Below are 10,628 nucleotides of genomic sequence, written 5' to 3'. Positions count from 1 at the left end.
ATATTCAAGTTGATGTTTCCTGTCTCTTTCATTTTAGATATATGTCCTCTTCATTTCTTACTAGCAAGCTCTATCCTGGACAACATCTCTAACCCCTAGGCACCTCTTTACTTCCTCCCAAGTCTATCCAAGCAGAGCTGAAGACATGTGTGTGTATGTGTCTGTGTGTATAACATCATGCATGTTTTATACACACATAAAATTTAGTCAAATGAGCTCTGTGCCTGAAAAGAGATAAAGTATTATATACTTCTCCCTAACAAAGTAAATAAAAATAGGTTGTTCATAATTGTCTATGGGGTTTTATTCCTTTGTTCTAAATTCATAAAATTCCAGAGAGCTTTCTAATGCAAAGTGAGAACACAATTCTATTAACACCTAATGGAAAATACTTGTAGCATAGTTACCAATTCTCTGATACTGCGATCTTCAATTTTATTTAGCACTTGTTCCGGGAAAAACTGTCCATTTCTATAAGCCAGAAGTTGAGAGAGATCAAACAGTGGTACACCTTCTGTAAAAAGCTCAGCTATAACACAACCTGGAAAATAACAGATATAATTCCATTAAAAATGCAATGCAAGATATCTTTAATACAGATCAACAATTCAGAGAATTCGCAAAACTCAAAACGAAAAACCTGAAGTAAACTGAATTGAAAATTATAATGCAACATACAACTACGATCAAGCAAGACTGGGAAAATGTCCATTGCCTTATCACCAGTTTCTAAAAGTGCAAAGTCAAAAGAAGCCCACTGAATATTTCTCCATCTTAAAAAAAAAAAAAAAAAAACAAGTGAAATTACTTCCTAGTTCTCTAATTTAAAATGAAAATGTTTGTGTATAATATATACATACATTTAGAGATAGTTTACAAGTCACAAGAAATAATGATTTTTTTTTAAGTATGGACTTATTTTAGACATTAAGTTCATAGGGAACTGAGAAGTCATACCTGACAACTCATTTATTCACCGTCAAACAAAGAGTTATTAAGTATCTACTATACACTAGACACTAGCCATGCATATAATAGATAAAATCCTTGCCCTCATGAAGCTTTCATTCTAGGAAAACAGACATAAAATAAACCAGTGAACAAACATGTGAGGAGTGCTACGAAGTATAGGTATAAGACTAGAGAGGGAAGGAAAGATAGCCCAATCACTGCACACTTACATAATCTTCAAACAAGGAATAAAAAAATCTATCTACATTCCGAAAAGGACAAAGCAGTTTCACTGAATCATTATATGACCTGCATTTCACAAGTCTTTTTTTTTCTTTCTAAAAGAGAGGAAAAGAAAGAAAATGTACATGCATGTGGGATGGGGGGTGGGTGGCAGAGGGAGAGAGAGAATCTTAAGCAGTCTCCACACTCGATGTGGAGCCCCATGCGGAGCTCAATCTCACGACTCTGAGATTATGACCTGAGCAGAAATCGAGAGTCACTCAACCAACTGAACCACCCAGGCACCCCTGCATTTCACAAGACTTAAAGAGATCCTTAAATAACCTTAGCTCACAGCCTCTGCATCTGCTGGTCTCTCTACCTAGAATGCTACTCCCCCAATGTCCACCTAACTTATACCTCCACCTTCTTCAGATACTTCATCAAATGTCATTTATATTATTAGCAGTAAGTTAAGTACCCAGTTTAAAATTGCAAGCCCCACCACCACAACTACCCCATACTTCTTGCCTGGCATGTTCCCTTCTCCTTTCCCTGCTGTTTTTCCCCACAGCCACCAACTGCCAAATATTACGTACTTATTCTCTTTACCATCTTGTATACCCACTAGAATGCAAACTCCTTGAGGAAGGGATTTTCATCTATTTTGCTCACTAAAAAATTTCCAGGAACTAAAACAGTTCCTGACACATAATAAACACTCAGTAAAGTTCTTAAATTAATCTCTACCTATTTGTGTGAAGTTTTAGAATAAAAGACTTAAAAGAGCTATTAAAAACACCATAAGCAAGAAGGAAAATAGAAGACCGGACCAACACAACAAACCAACTGGATCTAACACAGACATCAAAAGAACACTCCACCCAACAACAGCCGAATACAAATTCTTCTCAGGTACACATGGAACACTCTCCAGGTTAGACCGTATGGTAGGCCACGAAACAAGCCTCAGTAAGTTTAAAAGGACTGAAATCATGCAAATCATGTCCTCCAAACCACAATGGAATAAGAAATCAATAAAAGAAGAAAGCTTGAAAAATTCACAAATATGCAGAAATTAAAACACACTCCTACATAACCAATGTATCAAAGGGAAAGTAGAAAAATACTTTGCGATGAATGAAAATGAAAACACAACATATAAAACATATGGGATGCAACTGAACAGTGTTTAGAGGAAATGTAGGACTATGAACACCTCTATTTTAAAAGAGTGCAGGACAACAACCTAACCTTAACCCTAAGAACAAGAAAAGTAAACTAAAACCAAAACAAACAGAAGGAAAGGAATAAAAAGACTGGCATGGAAATTTGTGAAACAGAGAATAAAACACAACAGAGAACATCGACAAAATCAAAGGCTGGTGCTTTGAGAAGCTCAACAAAATTGACAGACTCCTACTAAGAAGACAGATGTCTCAAACTACTAAAATAAGGTATGAAGAAGGAGACACACTACCAACCTTACAGAAATGAAAAGAACTATATTTTGAACAACTGTATGCCAACAAATTAGATAACCTAAACGAACTGGACAGAATTCCTGGAAAGATACAGATTAAAGCTGACTTACAAAGAAACAGAAAATCTGAATAGACCTCATAAGTAAAGAAACTGAATTAATAATAAACATTCCACAGAAGAAAAGCCTAAGACAAGAGGCCTTAACAGAGGCTTCACAGTCTATCTAATGTTAAAATACTTAACCATCCTTCTCAAATTGTTCCAAAGAAACAGGAGAAGAGGGAACACTTCCCAACTCATTCAAAATTACCCTGGTACCAAACCAGACGAAGATATCACAAGAAAAGAAAACTACAGACCAATATTCCTGATAAATATAAACACAAAAATCCTCCAAAAAATACTGGCAAACTGGGTGCAGGAATTAATAAGTCCATACCAATAATAAAAAAAAAAAAAATGAGGGGAAAGAGAGGACACTTAAGTATGCCAGAATGCTGATGGCCTACTGGTGAATGTGGAGGAAGCACCAGAGTTGGAAAATCATCATTTGCAATCATCAAAGTAAAGACTGGGTCAGGCAAGAATCAGCAATGGATGCCAAATCAAGAAGGAAGTTGTGAGGACTGGCAGTGGATTTGCATGGTCTTAAAGTTTCTTCCCACAAGCTACTTAGTTGCAAGGGATTAAAAAAAACAAAAGGTAACTACGGAGGGGAGAATCAGGCAAGACCTTGACCAGGTGATCAAAATTAACATCACCAACAAACACCATTCGTCTCTAGATGTGATACTGTGAAGATGCATCATCACATATACAGTATACTGAGAATGAATAACCTGAATCTAATCAAACGGAAAAATCAGACAAACCCTAAATGAGGTACATCCTATGAAAAAACAAAGGGGTGGAGTGAGGTGCATGAGCACATGCGTGAGTGCGCGCACGCGCAGACACAGACAGACAGACACACACACACACACACACAATGCAGGTAAAAGCCAGTGAAAACTAGTTATTCAAGGTCTGTATCTAGTTATCAGTAATGCTCCAATGTCAATGCCAGATTTTGAGGTGGTACTGATCATATAAGATACCACTAGTGGGGAAGCTGGGAGGAGCATTCTTCACTATTTTTGTAACTTCTATCATTTAAAATAAAAAGTATAAAAATAATTTTTAAAAATTTAAGGGGAGAAGTATTCTTCAAAAAATGTCAATGTCATGATGACACAAAAAAGCTATGAAGATGTTCCACATCAAAGGAAGTTAGAGACATGACAACTAAATGCAATACCAAACCCTAGACTGGGTCCTGTCCTGGAACAGTTAAAATGCTATAAGGGACATTATTGGGTCGAAAACAAAATTAGCATTAAAATTGTAAATTATGTTATCAATGTTAAATTTGCAGCAGTTGAAAACTGCAACATACAATTACATAAGTGTTATGTAAGAGACGAGGATCTTAGGAAATATATACTGAAGTATTTAGAAGTAAACGGCCAGGATGTACATAACTTAATCAGGAAAAATCATGGGGGGTGGGGTGGGGTGAAAAAATAATGTACAGGTGATAAAACAAGGAGCAAAATGTTAACCAAGTGAATCTGGGGATTCCCTTCTCCAAATTTTTAAAGTTTATAAGTTTGAAATAATTTCCAAGTAAAAAGTCATAAAGAAACATAGGCTACATTTGACTATTTACAACTAAATGGAGGTTGTTATGGACTGAATTGTGTCTCCCCCCCTCCCCAAAATTCATATATTTAAGCCCTAACAACCCAGTACCTGTAACCTGACTAAATGAAGGTGCTAGGGCCTTTAAAAAGGTAATTAAGGTTAAATGAGGTCATAAGTCCATTATGACTGGAGTCCTTCTAAGAAGGGGCACCACAGAAGAGGCCATGTGAGTACACAGTGAGTAGGCGGCCATCTGCAACCCAAAGAGAGTGGCTTCAGGAGAAATCGCTCCTGCTGGCACCTTGATCTTGGACTTCCAGCCTCTAGAACAGAGGGAAAATAAATTTTTAAGCTACCAAGTTTGGGATATTTTGTCATGGCAGTCCTAGCAAACTAATACAGAGGTGAATATAGGACTTTTTTCTTGCGACTTTTAGAATGTTGTTCTGGAAAAGGTGTTATTAGGTGGTATTTCCCGATGGAACAAATTGTTCAAGGTGTCTTCATCAACACTAAATCCTTAGCTCAAATGTTACCTTCTCATAGACTTCTCTAACCATTTTATCTAAAGTAGTCTCCTACCAACCTTTGTCATAACACTTAAAAGTCATAACTCTGTCACAGCACTTACCACTAACGAAAATTAACTTCTTTACTTGTTTATTCTCCACTATACTAGAACATAAGCTCCTTAAGGGCAAAAACTTTGTCAGTCTTGTTCAGAGCCGTACTCCCAACATGTACACAACACAGTGTCTCATACATAATAGACAGATAATACTCAAATATTTGTCAAGCAAATGAATGAAAGATCTTCAGGAAAAGGGTTCTGCCTACTTATATGACCAGAGACAGAGAATATATATACCCTTCTCCAAAACTAGCAGCCAGGAACCATGGATATGCATCAAGATGGAGAAAAGTAACATTCAAAACCCAGAGAGCCTACATCAAATCTTAGGAGCAGTACGAGGTGGACAGAGCCCACCCACTTCTTTCAAAAAAAATGAAAGGGCCTATCTTCAGCCAATACAGTGGAGGACTCTAGTCTGGAAAAACAAATGCTGAGTAAGTTCATGGAACTATAATGCACACAGAAAGGATAAATATAAACTTTTCATCGACCCTTGAAATTTTAAAACTCTAACAAACTTCCAGTTACAAAATAAATAAGTCACAGGGATGTAGTATGTTATATGCCAATTATACCTCAGTTAAAAAAAAAAGCCTATAAATGATCCCGAAATTAAAGTGATCACATTTCTAAGCTAAAGGAAACCTATTTACAAAATCATATTTTAAAAGTAAAAATGGTTTGCCAAAAATTTAGATAAATTCACTGATCAAAAAAGTCAGAACTCTGATGAATTACATTTCTAATCTTGTCACATTCACAGCCTGGAGGCTAAACCTAGCTTATCAAAAAACACCCCTCAGTATTAACCTCAGACACAGATTACTGAGCTGAACGGATCAAAAGAGGTTTATAAAACTGTGTAACAATTCTTGTTCATACCCTCAGTGAAATACACTTCTTCATTATGTTACTTTTCCTAAGTAATCTAAAATACAGCTCAATTTACGTTTTCTTTGCAGCATACCTACAGGTGGGAAAAAGATTAAACCCAACCTTTGCAAAATTCATGAAAAATGGCACTCATGCAGAGTTCACACGGTATGCCTCAGGATACTATTTTCAGCCCATTTCTCTTCCCAAAAGTTAACAGAGAATCTAGAATCCGTGGCCTGACTTCAAGTGGTCTGTGCATGTGAAATAATGTATATTAATACATGGTACTTTCTTCTAGAGAAGAAGGCCACCGATTTCATCAAAATCTTTAAGGGGATCCAAAAAAGCTTAAGAATCATTTTTCTACAAACTCTCCCTGGTTACAAACCCATTCCCTTGGCTACAATTACTACCTATTTCCTGGTAACTACCAAATCTCCACCTCCATCCCAAATCTCTATGCACCAAACCTTTATAACCAACTGCCTATACATCTCCTCCTGGATATCCCCTGGACACCTTCAACTCAACATATCTTAATAGAGACTTCATCATCTTCCCACCCTTCACCCGTTCTTCCTCCTATTTCTCCTATGTCAGTGACCATCTTGCAAATCCACCCAATTTCCCAAGCCGGAGTGAAAGCAGTGTCCTTGACCTCACCTACCAATCAATCACCAAGTCCTAACAATTCTACCTACTAATTATCTCTAAAGTATTCTTTTTTCCACTCCCTCTCCAATTCTGTCACAACTTTAAGCTTGTCAGGGTCACGTCTTATCTGGACTACGGCAGTTTACTTGTAACTGGTTTTCCCGTCTCCAAGGTAGCTCCCCTGCAATCCACTCTCCATGCCATAGCGTTAATCTAAAATACATAATGCCCCTGTAGGGTAGCATGGGCATGCCAGACCCTGTCTGATCTGGGACTTGCTTACCTCACACTCTACACTCTATGTTCCAGATAGAGTAATCTACTTAAAGTGTCCTAATAAATCAGTGCCTCATGCTCTGGTCTTCAGGTCTTTGTATAAGCAACACCCTCTGCCTGAAACAAGCTATCCTTGCCATTGCCAGCTCCCAATCATCTTTCACTTCTGTTTAAAAATCATCCTTCCAGGGGCGCCTGGGTGCCTCAGTCTTTGGGGGTCTGCCTTCGGCTCAGGGCGTGATCCCAGGGTTCTGGGATCGAGCCCCACATCAGGCTCCTCTGCTGGGAGCCTGGTTCTTCCTCTCCCACTCCCCCTGCCTGTGTTCCCTCTCTTGCTGGCTGTCTCTCTCTGTCAAATAAATAAATGAAATCTTAAAAAAAACAAAAAAAAAAACATCCTTCCAGGGGCGCCTGGGTGGTTCAGTCGGTTAAGCATTTGACTCTTGGTTTCAGTTCAAGTCATAATCTCATCGGTCTTGAGATCCAGCCCTATGTCAAGCTCCCCGCCCAGCAGGGAGTCTGCTTGAAGATTCTCTCCCTCTGCCCCTCCCCCGACTAGTGCTCGCACAAGTGAGCACAGCCTCACATAAATAAATCTTTAAAAAACTTATATCATCTTTCCAATAAAGAGGGCTTTCCTAATACTGCTTCTCCACCCATACCATGGAGACTAATAAATACTTCTATGCTCCTATAACAGCACCCTGTGCTTATCACCACCACAGCAAATCACTCTGCATTGAAATGTCCTTTTTCAATATCATGTCTACCTCCCCATTAAATGTAAACACCTTGAAGAGAGGGACATAATTGTCCATCCATCTCTAGCACTTAAGACAGTGCCTTGGGGTACCTGGCCAGCTCAATGGGTAGAGCACGCGACTCCTGATCGTGAGTCATGAGTTTGAGCACCACACTGGGGGTAAGTTTCAAGAGTTTACTTAAAAACAAACAAACAAACAAAAAAAAAAAAAAAACAGTGCCTGATACATACAAAAGAGTTCAAATATTTCTTAAATATTTGAATAAATGAACTACTCTGCATTTCCTAGGCACTTACACATGTCCAAAGAAAGACTGCTATATCTATCTGAATAGTGTATGAGACAGCAAGAAAATAATTTTTCAACATATGGGATTTTCTAAAAGCTACATTTCAACGTTCCAGAGTTAAAATATATCCACATCCCCCCTTGGAAAATTTGACCAATTTGAATACCTGCTGAAAAGATATCCATTGCCCTCTTCAACTCTCCTCTTGTTCTCTGATTACTATTTAAGTCTACAAGTGGAGTTGAAGGATCCCTCATATATTCTAACTCAGTGGCAAACAATCCACCATCAACAAAACGTTCAGGAGCAATATAGCAAGTTCTCCTCCTCGAAGTGTCAAAGAAATAGTTGAAATCTGCTGGGTTGTCCTCTGGAAGATAAGTGGGCTTAAAACTGGCAAAATCAGTCAGAAGGACCCAATTCCAACTGGTGACCATTACATTCTCAGTCTTGATGTCCCCATGACGGACTCCAGATTTGTGCGCTTGGTCCACAGCTGTCAGGATCTGGAAAGCAATCCAACGCTTCTCAATGTTATTTAAGAATGGACGGGTACTGATGCGATCATAGAGGTTGTCTCGCACATACTGCCTAAAGAGCATGGCTGCTTTCTCAGACGCTTTTTCTACTGCTTTCTGAAAAGGTAGACAGTTCTGTGCAGAATGAAGCCTGATTTTCAGTTCCTCCAGCTCTTGTTTATAGCTGGTTAAAGGCAATGTGGGATCCTGAATTGCAAAGACCTTCACAACCACCAGGCCTTCTCGGTGCTTCGCTCGAGCAACTTTAAAAAACCGAGTACTTCCCAGGCTCTTATCATACTCAAAGTCATGGATGTCTGAGAAATAACTCTCCACAGAAAGTATCTGGGAAGGAGCAATGCCAGCAAGCTGATTCCCCATAATGGCAGGAAGCACCTCGGGGTCAATAAGTCAGGATTCAATACCTACTTTTAAAAAAAAAAAAAAGGAGAAGAAAAGATACAAGCAATAAAATACCATCATTTATGTGTTCTCTTCCTAAAAGATTGATGCACCATATATCTCTTCCACTGAAAGCACTGTATCTAGTCTTCTAGGCAGCCTCTAAATTTTAAACACATTTATCTAAAAAGATCGTGTTATTTTATGTTGTCCTTTCCAGGAGCTGAACTATCTTTAAATAGACCCCTTCAATATGTCAGAATGTGTATTTTCTGCCATTTAAGTTTAAAAATTAATGAGCCTTTACTATGTGTTCAGCATTGTGCTTGGGGCTATGGGGGTCACAACAGAACTACATGATACAGTCTTTGTCCAAGAAGAACCTGTGGTCTTGGATGTAAGACACAAGCACATTAAAGACTCAAAAATAAAATAAATAAAAATAAAAAGTAATAATAATTTAAAATAAGAACTTAAAACTGACTAAAAATCGCCTAAATCAAATAGGTCACTGAACTCCTCAAAGATCATGCTTAAGATTCAAAAATAAATCAGTAACTCCTGCGCCCTTCAGCCTAATTCCAGTGTGCTAATTCCCACCACCTAACAGACGGCATAAAGTTGTTTGATGTGCAAGAACAATGAAGAAACCCTGGCAGAAATGTTAAAGAAAAGTAAACCACAACACACACTTGCCAAACACAGCCCAGGGTTCTCCTAGCTCATAATCTGCAGGAAATAAAAGACACTCATAACACACGACCATGCGCACATATAAACATTTACCCTAGGACTCTGGAAAGTGTCACAAGTCGGTCCCTAGCTCACACTGAGGTCATGACGGATCACTTCGGGGTCTGCGCGGGACTGGGAGTCAGCAGGCGGGCGAGCCTTCTGTATGAGAGGTCTTCCTTCAAAGGCAGGAGGCGGGACGCTGGGGGAGGGAGGCCGAAAAGTCCCAATTTCCAGAAACCAAGGTGGTCCGCAGGGGAGAACTGAGAAGCTCTCGGCGTCGCAGTAGATAAACGAAGCCAAACTGAAGGGATGCCACAGATACCCCGAGAGTTGCCCCCGCCAGTCCCCTACTCTGCCCTGGGAGCCATGCGTTCCCGGGCCTCACCTTCCTCTCGGGCGGATCTCTGGACCCTCGAAGACCTCTAGACTCTCCCAGAGCCTCACCACCAGGCGGGCAGGTGGGACTCGGGATAGAGCGGGAGGCTGCCAGTAGCAGCGAAATAATACTCCTCCAGCTAACGCGGACACCGTAAACGCCGAACTCCCGGGAAAGCTGCCGGCTCTGACCTCACTTCCTGTCGCAGAGCGGAAGTGACGACCAAGTAAGGCTTGAGGAAGAGAGCAAGTAGCAAGGGAGTTGGTTGCTAGGAAACGAGGAAAGGGCGTGGCCTCATGCTAAACACCTGGAGGAAGAAAATAAAATGTTCTATTTCCCATCCTGGTCTTCTATCGTTCCCTAAACTCCGAGGCTTCCGACATCCCCAGAACAGAGTTCTCTAAGAGAATTCACAGGTTTGTTTAGGAAAGCTAATATATCCCAAGTTGAATTTTTTAAGAGCTTAATTGAGATATAATTTACATACTATAAAGTACACCTGTTTAAAACATACAAATCAATGGCTTTTTATATATTTACAGAGTGGTTCAGTCATCTCTATAATTTTGGAACATTTTCATTACCCCAAAAAAAAAAAAATTTGTAATCATAAGCAGTCACTCCTATTCTCTCCCTTTCCCCTCCCCGTCCCAGCCCTAGGTAATTACTAATCCATATTCTGTTTCTATAGACTTGCCTTTTCTGAATATTTCATATATATGGTATACAATATGTAGTCTTTGTGACTGACTGTTTTCACCTC

General features: G+C 39.4%; 1 protein-coding gene across 2 annotated transcripts in view; it reads right to left on the bottom strand.

Annotated features, from left to right (window-relative positions):
• Window positions 1–10,035, bottom strand: part of PIK3R4 (phosphoinositide-3-kinase regulatory subunit 4) — a 76,012-nt gene extending 65,977 nt beyond the window's left edge. Inside the window, exons 1-3 of one of the 2 annotated variants that reach the window (XM_008708795.2) lie at window positions 9,541–10,035; window positions 8,001–8,780; window positions 408–541 (exon numbers count right to left, since the gene is read on the bottom strand). In XM_008708795.2, the coding sequence (XP_008707017.1) occupies window positions 408–541; window positions 8,001–8,733 (867 nt within the window). In that variant the 5' untranslated portion in view covers window positions 8,734–8,780; window positions 9,541–10,035. The remainder of the gene's footprint in view (window positions 1–407; window positions 542–8,000; window positions 8,781–9,540) is intronic. The other variant, XM_040636824.1, reaches the window with a different exon arrangement.
• Between the last annotated feature and the right edge of the window lie 593 nt (window positions 10,036–10,628).

This window comes from Ursus maritimus, unplaced genomic scaffold (genome assembly GCF_017311325.1).
Source record: "Ursus maritimus isolate PB19 unplaced genomic scaffold, ASM1731132v1 scaffold_20, whole genome shotgun sequence".
NCBI classification, from domain to species: Eukaryota; Metazoa; Chordata; class Mammalia; order Carnivora; family Ursidae; genus Ursus; species Ursus maritimus.
This window is presented reverse-complemented; position numbering and strand designations above follow the sequence as displayed.